Source organism: Pogona vitticeps, chromosome 15, assembly GCF_051106095.1.
Source record: "Pogona vitticeps strain Pit_001003342236 chromosome 15, PviZW2.1, whole genome shotgun sequence".
Taxonomy (NCBI): Eukaryota; Metazoa; Chordata; class Lepidosauria; order Squamata; family Agamidae; genus Pogona; species Pogona vitticeps.
The window spans coordinates 11,684,725-11,705,954 of NC_135797.1; the positions used below are offsets into that span (position 1 = coordinate 11,684,725).

The 21,230-nt window shown below is 48.3% G+C and overlaps 1 protein-coding gene across 2 annotated transcripts in view; it reads left to right on the forward strand.

Moving 5' to 3' along the window:
- Positions 1-19,532, forward strand: part of RELA (RELA proto-oncogene, NF-kB subunit) — a 36,387-nt gene extending 16,855 nt beyond the window's left edge. Inside the window, exons 2-11 of one of the 2 annotated variants that reach the window (XM_072984325.2) lie at positions 756-788; positions 3,181-3,332; positions 4,438-4,586; positions 5,683-5,774; positions 6,693-6,827; positions 7,844-7,948; positions 9,469-9,681; positions 14,554-14,634; positions 15,463-15,537; positions 17,410-19,532. In XM_072984325.2, the coding sequence (XP_072840426.2) occupies positions 756-788; positions 3,181-3,332; positions 4,438-4,586; positions 5,683-5,774; positions 6,693-6,827; positions 7,844-7,948; positions 9,469-9,681; positions 14,554-14,634; positions 15,463-15,537; positions 17,410-18,035 (1,661 nt within the window). In that variant the 3' untranslated portion in view covers positions 18,036-19,532. Of the gene's footprint in view, positions 1-755; positions 789-1,893; positions 3,333-4,437; positions 4,587-5,682; positions 5,775-6,692; positions 6,828-7,843; positions 7,949-9,468; positions 9,682-14,553; positions 14,635-15,462; positions 15,538-17,409 lie in introns of those variants that run through there. The other variant, XM_078382082.1, reaches the window with a different exon arrangement.
- The last annotated feature ends 1,698 nt before the right edge of the window (positions 19,533-21,230 follow it).

A 21,230-nucleotide genomic window follows, 5' to 3' on the forward strand; every position in this document is an offset into this window, starting at 1 on the left:
ACATGGGTTTCTATTTAGATTGACCCATCCTGCCCCCTTTTAAGAGCTGTCCCACACTTTTCTGGTTCCCCAGGACTCGGGTTTCTGGGTTTTTTTGGCAATGTTAGCGTGCTATTAATTACAGTGGTGTCCCACATAACGAGCAATTCGTTTAACGATGAATCCGCATAGCGATGTGTTTTTTGCGATCGCATTGCGATGTTTCTAATGGTAAAACCACGCTTTCGATGATCAGTAAGCGTTTCGCTTACCAATTTTTGCATAGCGATGTTTTTTTAACAGCCAATTGGCGGTTCCAAAATGGCTGCCGGGTAAAGAAAATGGTCACCCGCTTTGTTTTTGCGCCCTTTCCTCACTTACCGGGCAGCAAAAATGGCAGCCTCATGGAGGATTTCCGCAGAACTGTGAGTTTTTTGCCCATAGAAACGCATTAAACGTGTTTTAATGCGTTCCTATGGGCTTTTTTGCCCCACATAGCGACGAATCCACATAGCAACGATTTTTTCAGGACGGATTATCGTCGCTATGTGGGACACCACTGTATCTCGTTGTGTAGCCTGTACGCATGGCTAGTTTGGGGAAAGGGGCTATGTCGATTCTATGGGGTCTAGCCCCACAAGGCAGCCAGCCCCAGCTGGGGAGAAAGATGGGGGGAAGTGGGGAATCACTGCCCTTCTGGGTAGAAACCCGGGGAAAAGCCATTTTTATGCTTTCCTTTGCAAGAAAGCTAACCTGAATTTCCTTTCCCTCCTCAGATCTCCTACCACTGATCTTTCAACAAACCTGGGGTAAGTAATACATCCTCCCCCCCGCCCCGTCTTGCTAGTAGGGTGCTTGGAGCTTCCCCAAAAAGGTTGCATCCGGGTGATGAATTCCCTCCATCCAAAATTGGTGGCGATGTCATACCACGTTTTTGTTTCTCTTACATTTAGGAAAACAGAACTTTTGAAAGCATGATGCATTGATCTTATCTATGCCCGATATATTGGTTTGCCCAGGGAGGTGAAAATCTGGAGTTCTTTGGGGAATGAAATATCATAAACCCCGTATTATTCACTGCCGTTCAGCCAGAAGAGTTTTGGGAAAGTTAACAGGTGGGAATAGAAAAGGAAGCTGTTCTTTCCCACGGCACCTGGTTATAAACGGCGGAACTCCCCCCTACAAGATGCTTGAATCGGTGGGAGTCCAGACGTTTGGTGGGATTCGAACGGACCTCCTCTGGATCGCGCTGTGGTTTTGGCGTCGGCTTGGGAGTTCTGCTCTAGGGTGGCTCCCTAAGCAACAGGATTGTAGCCGTTGAGTTTTGTGGGAAGGAATCCGCTCCTTGCCTTGGGATTCCCCCCCCCGAAAGTAGAGGGCTTTTGGTTTGTTCTGCTGTCTGTGGATGATGGAACCCCCCCCCTGGCAGTAGGTGATGTCAACGTGGCTTTGTTAGCCCAGCCGAGCCGGGCAAAGCGGGGGGGGGAGGCCGGAGCCGGTGTGTGTGTGTGCCGTCCTGGCAGAATGGGCACAGTGACCGCCATGAGCTGACTTCATCCTGCCTCGTTTGGAAAAGAAATTCCCGTATTGCTTCAAAGCAGGGGCTGGGGAAATCCCCCGGGCTGCAGTTCTCGAGTTGCAATTCTCAAGAACGTGAAGAGGTGTGTGTGTGTGTGTGTGTTTTTTTGGGGGGGGACGCAGTGCGAGCACGCTCTTTCCGCCTCTCCCGCCTCTCGAGCCGCAAGTTGGCAGAGGGCTGTTTGGTGTGTCCGAAACCGGTGCTCTTGGCGGGCAGCAATTTCCAGCTCAGCGGCGTGAAAAGGACAAAAAAAACAAGTGGAGAGGCTTTAAACACACACACACACACACACACACACACACACACACACACACACACACACACACACACACACACACACACACACACACACACACACACACACACACACACACACAAAGTTCCTAGCCATGCGGAGAAAACAAATATAGTCAACGGTTAGGAATGTACAGTGTGTACCCAGCGTGTTCACTTCCCGCCTGCTCCCGCCCCACCGAGAAGGGAATGAATGGGCCTCGGAGCACAGCCTTGCCCGTCCGGAAGCCTCCTTTCCTTCTATCCGGATTCGCGAGATCGGGTTGGAAATCATGCGGTTGCAGAGAACGCCGTCTTTATGCCCCGGTTTCTGAGCCGAGCACCGATTCTGGGCTTCTGCTCTGGGCCGCCTCTTCCGATGTGTGAGGCTAAGACTCTCGGAGGATATATGGGCTACTCGGCCGAAGGGGAAAGAGGTTGGCAGCCCCGGAGCTGCGACGGGCAGGTTGGGTTTGGACGGGCCAGGTGATGACGGGGGAAATCTGTGTATTCTCAGAGGCACTTTTAGCGATGCTCGTCTCGGCGAAGGGTGATGGCCTCTAGGTGTGGAGGAGGGACCCTTTATGCTAGACCGACGCAGCCATAGGGGCCCCTTGTCTCTGTGCATGCGCATCCCGAGTCCCAAGCCTTTTGGCGCGGTGCTGAAAACTTGCGGAGATTCGGAACTCAGGACCTCAGGCTTGGCAACATTCCTGGTGAAAAGAGGCCGGGAGGGGAACCGTAACTTCTTGTTTTTTGGGGGGGAGGGTTGCTGCCCTCTATTTCATTTTTTGAACTAGAACAAAATCACTCCCCTCCCCACGGAATGGGTTTGTGGTTTTTTTTTGTATTTTTTTAAAGAATCCAAGAGTCTGCGTTTGGGTGGCGCTTAGGATCTGAGGGAGGCAAATTGCACATGAATGCCTCCCCCGGCTGCTTTAAAAAAATAGGGGTACCATTTTTTTGGGGGGGTCTTGGCTGGCCCAAGATTTCTTGTTCTTTAGGCCAGTGGTTCCCGAACCTTGGGGCCTCCAGATGTTCTTGGACTACAACTCCCAGAAGCCTTCATCACCACCCCCTCTGCTGGCCAGGATTTCTGGGAGTTGAAGTCCAAGCACATCTGGAGGCCCCCAAGGTTGGGGAAAGGGAACCGCTGCTCCAGGCCATCGTTTCCGAAGCAGGTGTGAGCTCTCATCCACCCGCGTGCGTTCGGTTATTTAAGCCTTCTGTCTTGAGGACTAGAAACCTGTGTCGGCCGCAGGTCTTCCTTTTCGGCCCAGGACGGGGCCGTCTCTCGCCGATACTGACGTGTAGCCTTCGCCCTCTTTCTTTAACTCTCTCGCTCAAAGACCCGGCCCCCAGCAGCACCCCGTTTGCGGAGATCATCGAGCAGCCGAAGCAGCGCGGCATGCGTTTCCGCTACCAGTGCGAAGGGCGCTTGGCTGGCTCCATTCCTGGGGAGCGAAGCACGGATACCACCAAGACCCACCCCACCATCAAGGTCAGACCCCCCACCCCACCCCGCCTGCCCTCTTGGCACACTCCCTGGGCTGGCGTGAGGCTTCTTTGGGAACAGAAGCTCCCCGGAACGGGCTGAGTGTGGGCTTTGTTGCCCACAAGATGGGGCGCATCTGGGTAAATATTTTCCTCGCGATGGGACGGCAGAAGTGGAAGGACAACGGCTTGGATGCCACGGAATGTTCACAAACACTCCCCCGTTTCTAGGAACGCAATAGGCCTGCGGTCCCCCTCTTGGGAAGGATGGGCGAAGTCGATGGTTTGGCCGATATTTGGCCACTTTGATGAGAGTCCTTGGGAAGAACTGCAGTTCTGTAGCCCTCCGATGGCCCGGGAACCAGATAAAAGGGGCAGGAAAGTTAGTCTCCGGGTGGCCAGTGAAAGGGCACGCCACGAAATCCATTTGCTTGAGAAGAGGGTGTCTTATGAAGACACCAGGGAATGAAACGGGGATTTGAATGTCTTCTTGAGGCCGGCCACAGAGACCGGCAAAACGTTAGGGAGGGAAAAAAAAACCCTCCAGAATTACAGCCTGAAAAACCTACAACGGCCAAGAGATCTTTAGCTTGTGTTTCATTTGAAAAGAATAATAATTAGAAAAGGACAGCCCAGGAATTGGATGTTTTAAAAGGTTGCCTCTGCAGTAGAGCTGGGCCGTTTCCAGGTATCGTTCCTACAAATGCTTGTCTAGCGATCGGAGAGCAGAGGGGAAAAAAATGTTGGCTTTAAAGGGTCAGTCAGGGTTCAGACCGAGGTTTTAAAATCGCCTTCTGACGTCTTTCGGGGATCTCCCCCGTGCCTCTTAGAGAGCCCTGGGGTTCCGTTTAAAGGAGGAAAAAAATGGAAGTGGGGGGGCCATGTACCCTTCTGGGGGGGGGGTTCCTTTGCCCGCCTTCCGATTCAGAGTTTCCATCAGAGCCGAACATTGTTACGAACGTGGTCAGGCTCACATTTCCGTCTGCGCACGCGGTGTCTGAGCCGACCTTGGTGGTGCCGAGATCCTGGCTGGGAAAATTCCCCCCCCATCTGGATTTCGGGCCAGATGGGAAGCTGGCCACCAAACCCCGCCTGTCTTTTGCTCCCCCTAGATCCATAACTACGTGGGTCCAGGCAAAGTTCGCATCTCGCTGGTGACCAAGGAGTCCCCGTACCGGCCGCACCCCCACGACCTCGTGGGGAAAGACTGCAGGGAGGGCTACTACGAGGCCGAGCTGTCCCCAGAACGCTCCATCCACAGGTGAGCCCAGGGGGGGAAGCCGAGCCTTGCCCCCCCCCGGGAGAAGGGGGTCCCTTTGTCTGTGGGTGGCAAGCCGGACCAAAGACTCTTCCTTCCTGGGGTTCATTATGAGGGGCTTCTCTCCAGTTAGTCTGCCCTGTTTCTTTCACATTTCCAGCCGTCCGCTCAAAGCCTCCCTGGGGGGGGGCTCTCTTCTTAATAAGGCGAAGGGACCGGTTTCGGGGGGGGGATATTCTGTGTCAGAATCGATTTAAATCAGAATGGATTCGAAATTGCAATTTAAATCACAATCTAAATTTTTTTTGGGGGGGGGAATGGATTTTTGACAATGAGTCAAAAAAGTAATTTTTTAAAATTTAAAATCAAAACATTTTTAAATTTAAATCGAAATCAGTGTTTAAAGAATCGTAAAATCATGGAGTTGGAAGGGGCCCTCTTAAGGCCATCCAGTCCCACCCCCTTCTCAAGGCAGGAATCCAAAGCAAAGCAGATCTGACAGAGAGTGGTCCCAATTTTTTTCTCTTGAAAGCCTCCAGCGTCTGAGCGCTCCCCACCTCCCGAGAGACTCTGTTCCCTCGTCCTATTGCTCTAACAGTTGGAAAGTTTTTCCTGATAGTCAGCCCCCCCAAAAATCAGGCTTCCTGTACCTTGAGCCCATCATCCTGTGGTCCCGCACTCTGGGAGATTCGAGAACAGATCCTGCCCTTCCTTTGCATAACTGTCTTTGAATCGTGATTAAAATTGTGATTACAAGCCATTTGATTTTTTTTTTAAATCGTTGGTTTTTCTTTGCCCTGCTCCATAGGTGGGAGAGGTGTCTGTCTGTCACAGGACATGACCGTTTCTGATTTTTCCCCACCTTTCCTGCAGTGAACTCAGAGCGGGGTGGACGGCTGTCCCTCGTGCCGAGGGGGAGTCGGGGCTGGTCCCACATCGCCCGTGACTTTTATGGCGAGCGGGGCTTAGATCAAGATTTCGCTCCCTTCCTTCCTGTCTCGCCCCTGCTTTTTCTGCCCCGTTGCTTCCCTCTGCGGCCTTTTCTTCGCTCCTCTCCATGCCGGCCGATAACCCTCCCTCTTTGTCTGGCTCTTCCCAGCTTCCAGAACCTGGGGATCCAATGTGTGCGGAAACGAGACTTGGACAAAGCGGTCGCCAGGCGCCTTGAAACGGCCAACAACCCTTTCAACGGTAAGACGCGGCGAGGAGTCATCAAGTAAGATGGTTCTGGCTAACATGCTCACTGGACGTCTACTTTACCTTTGTTATAATTTTGTTCTGATATACAGTGGTGCCTCGCTAGACGTTGATAATCCGTTCCACTGAAATTGCTGTTTAGCGAAATCATCGTCTAGCGAAAAGCATTTCCCCATCGGAATGCATTGAAACCTGTTTAATGCGTTCCAGTTGGGAAGAATCGTCGTCTGGCAAAGATCAGCCATAGGAAGGCCGCTTTGCGAACCGCCGATCAGCTGTTTAAATCGCTGTCTTGCGAAGCTTAGGTCCCGAAAACACCCATTTTGCAAGCACGGAGGGAGCTGTCAAAATCCGTCGTCTAGGGAAAATCGGTTTGCGAAGCAGGGACCAAACATTGTCCAGTGAAATTCCCCCATAGAAATCACTGTTTTGCGAATCGCTATTGCGATCGCTAAAAGTCAATGTCTAGCGAAAAAACTGTAATGCGGGGTAACTGTCTAGCGAGGCACCACTGTAATGTCTTACCTTTCCTCCGGTGAGCTCAAGTGGACATACGTGGCTTTTCTTATCCCTCTTTTTCTCTCCTCACAACAGTCCTGTGAGGTAGGTCAGGGTGATAGAGCGTGAGCGCTCCTAGGCAGGCAGTCCCCGTCTGGCCCTCCCCTATCCACGGGATCCCTATCCACTGATCCACCTATCCGCTGCCTGAAAATAGGATCCTGGATCATCATGCCCAACGTTTGGGCTCATGCTCCTTGTGAGAGCATCTTGCCCCCGTGTCAACTGCCCAACCCACCAGGTCATTGTGGACGATGGCTCCTCTGGGTCTGTGGGGGGCTTGGCACTGATCCCCGGCGGATATTTGGGTTCCACTGTATTGGTCTTATTGTTTCTCTTCTCTCTCCCCCGCAGTGTCTGCAGAAGAGTTAAAAGGAGATTACGACCTGAATGCGGTTCGACTGTGTTTCCAGGTGTGGATCCGGGACGCAGGCAGCAGCCGCTTGGTCCAGCTGCCTCTGGTGGTCTCGCAGCCCATCTACGACAATCGTGAGTGCTCATCTAGGGACGGCATTGAGGCGAGAAGCGGAGCCATGCATTTAGACAAAGAGGCACCTGGGGATGGGCTGAATAATCGATTCAGCCTTGATTAGATCAGGATCGGAGGCAAATCCTTATTTGTCTGGTCTGTGCGAGAAAATACAACATTATTTCCCCTGCTGACGAGGAGGGGGAAGAGGTCCTCACGGCAGTTCTTGGGGTGAAATTAGGGGGGGAGCCCAGGGTTGCTGCTTCGTTGCCTGGACATCTAGGGATTCGAAGCCTTGGATGGGTTACTTGTGCCTTTTCAAACAATCATTGTGATTTCTCTGCCTGTGGAGGCAGGGGTGAGCGGGTGTACTCACGCACATGTGCTTTCTGTTCGAAGACTCAGATTTTGAACAGAAGCTTCTGCAGAAATGGCCAGGATTTTGAAGGGAGAAAATGCACACTCTGTTGCTTAAAGGAGAAGAATCTCCCAAGAATTCCTCATCAAGGGAAATTCTTCATCATGTCAAGGCATCCTGACCTGACATGAGGAATAATAATCATAATTTTCAAAAAAAGAATCTGGAAGAATTCGTCACATCCTTAAATCCAATCGGTCTCATTTTCAGTTCCATTTCAGAAGCCCCAAGATTCAAGCAAGCCAAGGGCACACAAACTCAGTTTATTGGTGGTCTAGAACCCAGCTTATTGATGCTCTAGAACTCAGTTTATTGATGGTTTAGAACCATATCCTGCCTCTCCTTCAACTGCTCTCTCAAAGGAGTATGTGACTCTCTCCATGTTATTCTTAGAACAACAGTCCTGCTAGGTGGTAGAGGCTGCCAGTGACTTGGTCCTAACGCCCATAAGAGTTTCATAGCTCAGTGAGGACTGGAACCTTGGCTTTTTAGTCCTTGTGCTGAGTCCCCGTGAAAAGGGATGGGTCTAAAGTTACCTCCTAACATTTCAATGGGGTTGTGGTGGGTGGCACCAACCTCCCCCCCCCCAAGTGTGTTTTCACCTTTTTCTTTCTCAAGGTGCCCCAAACACAGCTGAACTGAAGATCTGTCGAGTGAATCGTAATTCGGGAAGCTGCCTGGGGGGAGACGAGATTTTCCTTCTCTGTGACAAAGTCCAGAAAGGTACCAATTTGGAGGTTGCTTTGTCTTTGCCTGGGGGTAGGAGTAGGACCCCCCCCCAATTCTCTGGTGATTGGTTCCAAGCCTCATGTGGATACTAAAAACCTCGGATAATAGTGAATGCTGGATAGATAGCAAGCAAGCAAGCTCAAATGTGGGGGGGGGGACTCAAAATGTATTTTCACATGCATTACTAGAACTGTCCACTAGAGGATGCCAGAGACTTGCTATGTATTAACAAGTATTCTCTGGCTCCCTTTAGTGGCTGGTTCTGGTAATACATGAGATCATAGTTTTTCTGGATTTTTTTCTTTTAATATTTTTTGATATTTTCAGACCGTGGGTAAGTGAATCAGTGGATACTGGTCCCCATGGATAAGGGGCCCTGACTTTATGTAGTTCCATGATGTATTTACCAGAACTAGTTACTTAGAGGAAGGCAGAGACTATGCTATGTGTAGTACTTGCTACTTCCTGATTTTTCTGCGTCCATGGGGAAAGGGCTTAGATATCGTGGCTGTACTGTATTGTGCATCTTGAAGTAAGTATGTGCTCTTTGCTTCTGTGGCTCAGGTGTCAGACTTTCTTGGGACATCCCATCACTGCTTCTATTGGTCTCAGAAAAAAAATGGGAGGGAATATACCGCCTTGAGAGAGACCAATGTGAAGGCTTGGATGGCCATAAAGGATCTTTCTTTCTCTGTTTTTCTGCCCCCAAGGACCTAGCTTTCAAACATTATGAGTTAAAGTGGATATATTTTTCTGTGTATAAGACACCCCCATGTATAAGATGCCCCCCACTTTTCTAACCCACAATTAAGAAATCAAAGTGGGGCTTAGCAAGTGTAGGGGGGAAGGGATCAAAGCACTGCAGGACTGCTTCGATCCCTGCTTTCTCCCTTCATGCTAAGCCCTCGGGGTTTAGCAAAAGGATGGGGAAAGGGATCAAAGCAATCCTGCCACTGCACGATCATTTTGATCCCTTTTCTCTTTATACAGCCAAAGGATTACATTGATCCTTTCCCCTCTTCCTTTTGCTAAGCCCCATGGGACTTAGTAAGCAGAACATCAAATCCTACAGCGCTTTGATCCCTGCTTTCCTTTTGCTAAGGCTTAGCAACTGGAAAGGAAAGCAGGGATCAAAGTCCTGCAGGATTGCTTTGATCCCTGCTTTCCCCTCCGCTTGTGTGTGTTCTCTCCTCAGCTTGCTTCTGTGTATAAGACGACCCTCAATTTTTAGTTTAAAGTTTTTAGACAAAAGTGTAGTCTTATACACGGAAAAATGCGGCATCCATAGATAAAACGATTTACCATATGGATATAGGTTTGTATGAATTCTGATTATATTTATTCATTGGTGTTGACTCACAAAGTCCAGTTGGTTTGGTTGGTTCTCCTCTGGTTGGGACAAAGTCGTGGGTTAGGGTCCCTCGGCTGTTGGCCTCCCCTGCATCGTCGCTTCTCGCACTCCTGTCTTTCAGAAGCCCCTCGACTTACATCTTAGTCCTTTGTCTCTGTTTTAGAGGACATTGAAGTCCGGTTCTTCAAGGACTCCTGGGAGGCAAGGGGGTCTTTCTCTCAGGCCGACGTCCACCGGCAAGTGGCCATCGTCTTCAAGACCCCGCCGTACATGGACCAAACCCTGCGGGAGCCGGTGACAGTCCAGATGCAGCTGCGCCGCCCGTCGGACAAAGAAGTCAGCGGGCCCATGGAATTCCGCTATCTCCCGGATGAAGGTATTTCAAGACACGCACAAACACATACACACAAGCCAGCAGGAATAGCCCTTTTTCTAGAGCGTGTTTTGCCTCTTGCTCTCGGAGACACCAGCCGTTTCTTGCCTGCGGAAAAGACAGTAGAACTAAAAGGGAGGAATCCTTGAATGTTCTTGCTTTTTTTAGGGATTTAAACCCACAAGAGCTTGGGGGAAATTCTTTTTTCCCCCCCAAATTACACTTGCCAGAGCACCTCCAGAGACCGTCTTGGTTCAAGGATTCCAAAGACCAAGACCTTCCCATATAAAAATCACCAACGGACACTAGCTTTTGACCCCATGGAGGGGATGGGGGGTGTTCGTCAGGTTGGCACAGAAAGTTTTGGGGGTTGTGCCAAAAAAAAAGGCCAAAAAATTTATTTATTTATTTTATTTATTTATTTTATTTCTATCCCGCCTATCTGATCATATTAGACCACTCTAGGCGGCTTACAGTAAAAACAACAATGTAATTTTAAGACTTTACAGCAGAAACGTAAATAATAAAAAAGAATAAAGAACAGAATAAGAAAAAAAGAAACAAAAAAAAACCCTCTGAAAATCATGGCCACGTGTCCGGGCCTCTCTCATTTCTTAAAAGCGACTTACAAAATGAGATTCGGGTCAGAAATGATGACGATCTGCCTGGGGTCAAAAGTTGGCTTACTTTTGGGGTGATTTAATGAACTCGTAAAGCGGCCACCAGCCCTTGCCTTCAGATTGTGTACAATGACCACATCATTCTCTGTCTCTCTGTGTGTGTGTGTGTGTGTGTGTGTGTGTGTGTGTGTGTGTGTGTGTGTGAAAAGGAGAGAGAGAGGTCTTTGCCAACTTGTGGAAGGACAGCAAAGATGGGACCCAGGCTGGCCTCCAGTGGCAGGGAGTTCCAGAGTCTCTGGGAGCAGCCACCGAGAAGGCCCCCTCCTGTGTCCTCACCAAGAACGCTTGTCAAGGTGGTGGGACTGAGAGGAAGGCTTCTCCCGGTCATCTTAAAACCCAGGCAGGCTCATAATGGGAGATGCAGTTCCTGAGATAGCTTGAACCCAATACATTTTGGGCTTTATAGGTTAAAACTAGCACTTTTGAATTCTGCCCAGAAACAGATCGGCAGTTAGCAGAGCTGATGTAATCACACTTCCCCTAGGCAGACCCATGTAATGTGTGTGAACAGTCATGCAGTCAGGATGTGTCCTGTTTCCCCCAAAATAAGACCTTACCTGAAAATAAGCCCTAGTAGGATTTTTCAGGATGCTCGTCATAATATAAGCCCTACCCCAAAAATAAGCCCCAGTTCAGTGAAAGCCCCATCCTCCACCCTTCTGCAGCAACCAGAAGATGATGACAGGACTGCATTTGAATTAATGTAGATGGTTGTACATGAAAATAAAATAAACCTTCCCCTGAAAATAAGCCCTAATGCCGTTTTCTGGAACAAAAATGAATATAAGACCCTGTCTTGTTTTTGGGGAAACACGGTAGCTAAGCAATGTGTTGCCGTAGCAAGATCGGACCTCTCCAGGAACGGGTGTGGTGGATGCACTAGTTTTAATTGTGCAAACGCACTCCTGGCCACTGCCCAAACCTGGACATCCAGACTTATCGAGAGACAAACGCAGGCGTGCCTCAAGCGGAGTGCCTGTGTGTTTAGATTTCAGACAAGTCGTCCATAGTGGAAATATGTGTGTACCTATGTGGTAAAATATATGGTAAAATATGTGGTAAAAGCGTTCCTTAGAACTGCCTTTACACGAGACAGAGAGGGATTCAGAATGATTAGTCCCTAATGCCAGCAAAATCGGGTCCTATAATTTTGCTCTAGGCGACTTCACACTCCTTCACCCAAGTCTGTCTCGATTTTAAATAAACAATCTGGAAGGTCTGCTCTTCCTCTTTTATTACTCTAGGACCCTCATTTAGTAGCGTAATGTGGCCAGATCAAAACAATCTTAGTTCAAAAATATCAAATTTACTATAGTAGCTTGGTCTATACAAGGAGACAGCTTACAGACAATTTGACTTTTTATATTTTATTACAAAAGATATCATTTCAACAAGCTTATTTTAACGTTATTCAGTATTTCCAAAATAACCCCCAGCCTTAGCCACCAGTCATTTCCTCTATAAAGTGAAAATAATAAAACAGTCTAGCTATATCTTAAATAAGCATTCTTACGCAGTCTTCTGATTAAAGTTCTGCCGGACGCATCTCTCTCCATGTGTCGTCTCTGGCTGTCGTGAAAGCAAACTCTTCCCCCATCTCTCTTCTCCGTCCTTCTCCTTCTTCTTCTTCCATCTTCCTTAAATTAAGAAGTTATGTCCTTGTCCATCGAGGAGTTGAGATAAGATAAGGTCAGCTTGCTCTTCTTAACTTTTTTTTTTCTTTAGCTGGAGAAGAACTGACCTTGTACATTTTCTCTCTAATTAGCACCTGGGCATAAGCAGATTTCTAGCTTTTTCATTGCAGCTCTGAACTAAATCCTATGAAATACAACACTATTCTATTTTTATAATCAAATCCATGACACGCCCCCCCTTAAAGATACAAAATATAGGACTATTAAAGTTCTTATTTTGTTACTAACTTAACATTTGATTATGCAAGTGACTATTTACAATATCACATGTGTATATACAGTTATCTTAATTACTCAGTTTCATTATCAGCGTACATTCGTGAAAGACTATCTGCAACAATATTTAATTTTCCCGGAATATGTTGTATTTCAAAATCAAAGTCTTGCAGGGATAGACTCCATCTTAGCAATCTCTGGTTGTGAGATTTGATTTTTTGTAACCAAACCAAAGCTCGGTGATCAGTTTGCAGAGTGAATTTGCGCCCCCATAAATAAGGTCTTAATAGATTTAATGCCCAGACAACAGAAAGTGCCTCCTTTTCCGGTACGGCATAATGTTTTTCTCGTTCTAAGAGTTTTCTGGAGAAGTAGGAAATAGGATACAGGTTCCCATCTTCTCCTTGTTGTAATAATACTGCTCCGAGACCCAATTCTGAGGCGTCTGTTTGTAAAACAAAAGACTTGTTAAAATCAGGTGATTTTAGAATAGGGGCATTGATGGCTTTGGTCTTTAATGCATCAAAAGCATTTTGACATTCAGGGGTCCATTTTACCTTGACAGGCTGCCTTTTCTTAGTTAGCTCCGTCAAAGGCAGCCTTTTTATATTTTATTACAAAAGATATCATTTCAACAAGCTTATTTTAACGTTATTCAGTATTTCCAAAATAACCCCCAGCCTTAGCCACCAGTCATTTCCTCTATAAAGTGAAAATAATAAAACAGTCTAGCTATATCTTAAATAAGCATTCTTACGCAGTCTTCTGATTAAAGTTCTGCCGGACGCATCTCTCTCCATGTGTCGTCTCTGGCTGTCGTGAAAGCAAACTCTTCCCCCATCTCTCTTCTCCGTCCTTCTCCTTCTTCTTCTTCCATCTTCCTTAAATTAAGAAGTTATGTCCTTGTCCATCGAGGAGTTGAGATAAGATAAGGTCAGCTTGCTCTTCTTAACTTTTTTTTTTCTTTAGCTGGAGAAGAACTGACCTTGTACATTTTCTCTCTAATTAGCACCTGGGCATAAGCAGATTTCTAGCTTTTTCATTGCAGCTCTGAACTAAATCCTATGAAATACAACACTATTCTATTTTTATAATCAAATCCATGACATGTGTGTGTGTGTGTGTGTGAAAAGGAGAGAGAGAGGTCTTTGCCAACTTGTGGAAGGACAGCAAAGATGGGACCCAGGCTGGCCTCCAGTGGCAGGGAGTTCCAGAGTCTCTGGGAGCAGCCACCGAGAAGGCCCCCTCCTGTGTCCTCACCAAGAACGCTTGTCAAGGTGGTGGGACTGAGAGGAAGGCTTCTCCCGGTCATCTTAAAACCCAGGCAGGCTCATAATGGGAGATGCAGTTCCTGAGATAGCTTGAACCCAATACATTTTGGGCTTTATAGGTTAAAACTAGCACTTTTGAATTCTGCCCAGAAACAGATCGGCAGTTAGCAGAGCTGATGTAATCACACTTCCCCTAGGCAGACCCATGTAATGTGTGTGAACAGTCATGCAGTCAGGATGTGTCCTGTTTCCCCCAAAATAAGACCTTACCTGAAAATAAGCCCTAGTAGGATTTTTCAGGATGCTCGTCATAATATAAGCCCTACCCCCAAAATAAGCCCCAGTTCAGTGAAAGCCCCATCCTCCACCCTTCTGCAGCAACCAGAAGATGATGACAGGACTGCATTTGAATTAATGTAGATGGTTGTACATGAAAATAAAATAAACCTTCCCCTGAAAATAAGCCCTAATGCCGTTTTCTGGAACAAAAATGAATATAAGACCCTGTCTTGTTTTTGGGGAAACACGGTAGCTAAGCAATGTGTTGCCGTAGCAAGATCGGACCTCTCCAGGAACGGGTGTGGTGGATGCACTAGTTTTAATTGTGCAAACGCACTCCTGGCCACTGCCCAAACCTGGACATCCAGACTTATCGAGAGACAAACGCAGGCGTGCCTCAAGCGGAGTGCCTGTGTGTTTAGATTTCAGACAAGTCGTCCATAGTGGAAATATGTGTGTACCTAAGTATGCAAAAAAAAGTAAGGTCTGCACTTCCTGAGCAGGGGGGGGGGAAATACCACAATGTGATTTTTCGTACAGCACGCGGCAAGATTAGTCCAGAGCATGAAATTGCCTTTAAGTGCCCTTCTGAACATGTGCAAAGCCCTCTCGTTCCTTTGTAACTTAAGCGGCTGAGCTGTGGGAACACGGCCCACAAGGAACCACAGGAGTGGACATAGGTTTATTTAGTTATTTATGACTTTCCTTTTTTTTTGCTCCACCATTTTTAAACAGGTGACTTTCATCGTATCGAGGAGAAACGCAAGCGGACACTCAGTACTTTCAAGAACTTTGTGCAAAAGGCGCCCTTTGCAGGTAAAAATTGAGGGTCATGGATGGATGGATGGATGGATGGATGGATGGATGGATGGATGGATGGATGGATGGATGGATGGATGGATGGATGGGTTAGTCAATGGATGGATGGATGGATGGATGGATGGATGGAAAGAGAGAGAGAGATGGATCGATGGATGGAAGGAAGGAAGGAAGGAAAGAGGGATGGATGGATGGATTAGTCAATGGATGGATGGATGGATGGATGGATGGATGGATGGATGGATGGATGGATGGATGGATGGATGGATGGATGGATGGATGGATGGATGGATGGATGGATGGATGGATGGATGGATGGATGGAAAGAGAGAGAGAGATGGATTGATGGATGGAAGGAAGGAAGGAAGGAAGGAAGGAAAGAGGGATGGATGGATGGGTTAGTCAATGGATGGATGGATGGATGGATGGATGGATGGATGGATGGATGGATGGATGGATGGATGGATGGATGGATGGATGGATGGATGGATGGATGTCCCGTGTTTGGACATGGGAAACACCAGTTTATAGATCCTTTGCCTCGTTGGCACTCACCTTCAGTTTATTGGTCCTCGTCCCAATGCATGAATAGATGTCTCAATCCCATCATCCTTTACCATGTTGGCCAGGGACATCTGGGCGTAGAAGGTCAAAGGAGCTAAAGAGTCAAAGTCTTTTCATTCTTGGTTGAATAGCGAACCCCCCGGGTACCTTCCTTTGGGCAAGGCGGCTTCTTTCCTTTGGGGCGGAGAGGAAGTTGTGGCTGGACCCATTTCGCTTTGAGATTACCTGCTGTTTGACCCACTTTTCTTTTCTCCCCTACAGTCGGAGCCCCAGAATCACGCTCTCCGCGCCGCATTGCTGTTCCGAAGCATAGCCTGGCACGGCCCAGTTCCAGCGGTAAGAAATGCTAGATTCTTCCCCCTGGCCCTGTGTTTTCCCCGTTTCAACGGGCCTCGGCAAAACAATAATTGTTTGTATCTCTTCCTTAATTCCGCTATAGGTTTGGGTGGCATTGACAATATTGGGGGGATTTTTTTTGGAGGGGGGAAGCTTTAAGCTCAGGACCCACCATGCATTTCCCTCCTTCTGTATCCCAAATATTTGGGGGCTGGGGATCTAGCCAGTGTGATTGGCCATTTCGGCCAATCTTAGCCTCCTCCCCCGAAAATGGACCAGAAAAGACAAGTCTGTGCCCAAATACTGTTGTGGAACGGTGAGCCGAAGACTTGTCTTGCCTAACCTTTCGGGAACTTTGAGAATTTAGGTCAACCCTGGGGATTCGCTTTCAGCCAGAGAGCCAAATTCGGCTTGAGCAACGTTCTCTGGGCCACATTCCAGTGGCAGGCGGGCCCCAAGGCAAACGGGCAGGACTAAATAAATAAACAAAGTCCATTGCTTTCGCCCTGGAGTGTTTACAGCCAGCAGAATTCAGAATTAGGGAGCAGGGAGGGAGCTGTCTGTGAATCAGAAGACTGCCTTGAGCCGTAATAGCAGGTTCCGTTCCCAGACCTGACTTTAGATGCTTTAGATGCTTTTAGAATTTATCATGCTACGTTATCTTATTTTTATTTTATTTTATTTTTATTTCCTAGAGGTAGCGATTTTAGTATGTCTCAGCCAGGGCAGAACTTCGGGGGCGAACAGTTTTGCTTCATAGCGAGCTTTCATGGACCAGATGCCGGAATGTCAATAAATGACCCACATCTGTTTATACTGGTGCATCTCTGACCTCCGCCTTGTCGTGAGGCTATGGATAAACATATGGTTCATGTCTTTGCCTTCTGGCGTTTGAGAAAGCAGACTTTGCTCAGCAAAAGCTCACAGTGAAATAAGATTGTTAGTCTTTAAAATCTATTTAGATAGATAGATAGATAGATAGATAGATAGATAGATAGATAGATAGATAGATAGATAGATAGATAGATAGATAGATAGATAGATAGATAGATAGATAGATAGATAGATAGATAGATAGATATTCCTTTTTTCCCTTTTACTTTTGCCAACTTATTCTTTTGTTAGTTTATAAATTATTTAACATTACAGTGGTTCCTCGCATAGTGAGGTTAATCCGTTCCGGATTAACCCTCGCTATGGGAAACATCGCTGTGCGGAAATAAAAAAGCCATAGAAACGCGAGGCACCACTGTATTATATTTCAGTTTAGATTTATAGGCCTTTTTTCCAGTGAGCCAAAAGTGGGATATCCAGTCCTTTCCTTCGCAATTCATTCTCACAACCCACCTGTGAGGTAGCTCAGGTTGACAGACGGACCGGCTGATTAGGCCTCTCCTCCTTCACCCTCTCAGCCATCCTGTGAAGGGAGATCAGTCTGGGGGGAGAGAAAGTGTGTGACTTACCGAAGGTCACTGACTGAATTTTGCGGCTCCCTGGGATTTGAACCCAGAACTCCCCACGCCACACCTAACCAATCTCTATTCTGGCTTTTAAAAATGTACCGCAAGCAGGCAAAGAACTTTCTCTTCAGGCAAACTCTGTCTGAACTCTTTTCAACCCGTTGTTCCCCTTGAAAAAAAAAACCAAGGTGGCTTACAGCAAGATGGGGCCAGCCTGGCCTCCAGTGGGAGGGAGTTCCACAGTCTGGGAGCAGCCACCGAGAAGGCCCTCCTCCCCCGTATCCCCACAGGGGATGAAACGATGGATGGATGGATGGATGGATGGATGGATGGATGGATGGATGGATGGATGGATGGATGGATGGATGGATGGATGGATGGATGGTTGTATAATTTCTTCTGTCTTCTGCAGGCATCCCAGGGCTTCTGGGAGCATCGGCGCCATCAGCTGCTCCCAAACCTCAGATGATGCTCCAGCCTCCGGCCGGCTTCTTTGCCCGGCCCAGCCACACCCCGCCTGCTCCCGCTCCTGCCGCAGCGACACAGTCCGCCTTCACCACCGTCAACATGGAAGACCTCTCCGGCCTGGGGGTGTCCCAGCCGCCGCCGCCCCCCGAATCCGAGGCGGAAACCAGCATTGCCGACGCTTTTCTCAACCTCCACTTCGAGGGTGGGGACGCCGGGTCCATGGAACTCGGGGGGCTGCTGGACGACGCCCCTTACACCAGCCTGGAGGGGATTAACACGGCTGAGTTCCGCCAGCTCCTGACGGGAGGAGGAGGAGGAGGCAGTGGTCCCGCCACTGGGCTTCCTGACAACCAGGGCACTCTGCTGACCTACCCCGAATCCATCACCCGCCTGGTCAGCCAACGGAGGGCTGAAGGGGAGCCGGGTGGCAACGGAGAGGGCGGTGGAGGGAACAACGCCGCGGCCAGCAGCTTCCTCAATGGCCTTTTGGGGGCCCTGCCCAGCGAGGACAGCTTCTCCTCTATGGTAGACATGGATTTGAACTCGCTTCTGAGTCAGCTGAACTCATAGGGGAATGGGAGCCAACCGGCCTCTCCCCCCCTCAGGCTCATAGGCTCAGATTCTTGGTTTCCCAGCTGGTCTTTTTATGCTTGAAGGTCGAGACTTCCAAGGGATACAGGTTTGGGAGTGTTGTTATTTGAGGGCAGATGATCTGTTGACTTACCTGCCCAGTCTCAATACTTCCACGGAGCAGCGGCCTGAATCAAGGAGAGAGGGGGGGAATCTCCTTTGTAGGAGATGTGAGAAGCTATACGTCTGTCAACTTTGGATTAAATGCCCTTGCCTTATGGAAGGCAGAGACGGTTCTTGTTCCGAAACAGCGATGTACTGCGAAACAGCACAACGACATTTGGAAGGGGATGAGGAACGTATCCCCTTCTCGGATCTTGCCTTCTGAGACACCACCGCCCGGGGTCCCTTTTTCCACTTGATGCCTTTTTCGTTGCCTCTTCTTATCGAAGTATGTACAGAAGAGGGTACCCAGCCGGGAGGGCCCTTGGGCAGTTTTAAGAACAGAAAGCAGAAACTCTCGCGGGTGAGCCTTTCACCTGCCCAGAAGCCCTTCCCGAACTCGAGGACAGTTCTTAGCGTTGCCGAACGAACACAAAAGTGTCCTTTATACCTGGAAGTGCCTTAAAAATCTTGTTTGCCGCAGGGGTGGTGACGGTGGGAAATCCCAACAAAAAATGTACAGCATCCTCTCCCGGAAGAGGGTCACCTCGAGGTGCTGCAGGCTGGGTTTGATGGAATTTGTACCCCAGTGGATTTGGACCGTGCCCTATGGGGAGGAGACCCCCCGTTCCTGACTCTCGGGCTGTCGTGGGGCCGAGCTGGCCTCTGGCCTCCTCTTAAAGGAGGCGGAAAGGACCAGCGGGGTTTGTGAGGAGGCGGGACTCAACATGGTTGGGTTTTCTTTAAAGCCCCTTTGGGATGATGGACTCCTCCGGTTTCCGGCAGGTCTCGTTTTTCAGCCACGGAACCTACCTGGTTGTCCTCCCTTCTGTGGCCCTCGATCTTCCATCATCTCCTTCATCTCCCCCTCTACGGGCCCATCCTGCGAAACAAGCAAGCGATGGGGAAGGGTCTTCCCGTCCCTCCCCGGGGACAGACCAGATGGAGTCCAAGCCATAAACTGTTATACTCGAAATGCTGGTGAAGCGACACCCGCCTCGGACAGCGGGGATTTTGGAACTGGGGGTGGGGATTCAGGGAAAAGTTTCTGCCAGGCCCCGATCCGACCGGCATAGGTAGATTGGGGGGGCTTGCGTCTCTTGTCTGCCCCTGTCCAGAGTGCTTTCTGTGCCTTGTTTCATGATGAGACTATTTGCTGCATTTTTAAAGGGAGTCGTCGTGTGAAGATACATTAACCACTTAAGTGCTGTTACTCTTCCAACTTTTATTCCCCACCTTTGGAGTATTGAAATTTACTGTTGCGCGACACACACACACACCCCTCAACTTTCTTATAGCAGGTGCCTAATAAACGGAAGCCGCAGCTTTGTAAAATGTGCTCATCTCGACCCTCAAACGCCTCGGATTTTCAAAGGGAAGGAAGGGGGGAGAATATTCTTTTTATCTTGGGAAGTGCAGGTGGGCAGATACCTGAAAAGCAGGGTTAGCGGGCCATTCCCGTCCCGTCCCAGTGAGTGCTGGGAATGGTGCTTTTAGGATCTGAATTCTCCAGCTTGATGCCATGAAGGGGTGTTTTTTTTTATCCTTGCAAGCTTTAATATTGTAGGATGATTATTAGCGGTCTATAAGCTTATTACCTATTCTTGCATTTCTATTACGTTTTGACCGCAGGGCTCCCCTTTGTTTCTCTGACTGGCAAGATGGACTCTTCGGGGTTTCAGGTACGAACCCTACCTGAAATTCTGTATTGCAATATTTGTCCGTCTCCCGTTTAGGTACGAACCGGGCCCAACTGTGCTTCGCTTCTGAAATCCAAGGGAATTGGGTATGGAGTGGTGGATCTCAAAACTGTTACTCCTTAGGGTGGGGCCGCTGCGTCTCTCTTACATTGCATTCACTTTTTTCCAGATGTTCCTCTCCTTTGGGCAGAGAGTAGAGAACACCCTGAATCTCACAGCTTGATTTTAAATTGTAAAACATGAATGAAATTTTATTATATTTCCCCATCTTTAAATGATCCCCATGCCCTCTTGGGGCACATTTTCTGTTCACAACTCCTTGTACACCTTACAAAGTACAGTGGTGCCTCGCTTAACGGGCGCCCCATTTAACGACGAATCCGCATAGCGATTAAGTTTTTGCGATCGCAAAAGCGATCACATTACGATGTTTCTAATGGGAAAAATTCGCTTTGCGATGATCGGTAAGCTGTTTCGCTTACCGATTTTCGCATAACAATATTTTCCCAACAGCTAATCAGTGGTTCCAAAATAGCCGCCAGGTAAAAAAAATGGCCACTCGCTGTGTTTTTGCCTGGATTCCTCGCTTACTGGGCAGTGAAAATGGCGGCCGTATGGAGGATTTTCGCATAAAGGTGAGTTTTTTGCCCATAGGAACGCATTAAACAGGTTTTAATGCATTCCTATGGGCTTTTTTATTTCGCATACCGATGAATCCGTATAATGACGATTTTGGCTGCATGGATTATCGTCGCTATGCGGGGCACTACTGTATTGGTTTAAAACCAATGACACCTACACGGCCATAGTGGATATTTCAAAAACTATAGCTTACACAGAACCCTTTAGTCAATGGCAGGCCTCCTCAGAGCCTAAGCCTGGGAACCACCCGTCTACAGAAGCAGTAATTTGTTAAGGACCTCCGTGTAGCTTTCTGTGGTCATGCTGCCGTAGTGTGTTATATGCCATTAAGTCACAAGCGACTTACAGCAACCCTAGTATTTCAAGGTGAGATATTTAAGGGATGGGCTTACCCTGTTTATCACCCCTCCCCAGTGAAATTATCTTGGCCAAGTGAGAATTCAAGCCCCTCTCTCGTGAGTCCCTTGTGTGTCACTGATCAGCTACATCACACTAGGTATCCGTAGAAGCCACTACGGGAAGTCAAATGAGTGGATATAGACAGAAACTTCAGCGCTTTACAGCTATTTGAGGTCACATTGACCCAATTTCATTCACTAATCTCATGTGAAAATTGTACGACTCAAAACAAATGGCTTGCAGTCTCTCATGAATAGCTTTTAACTTCAGAAATACAGGTTAACGGTTTGAA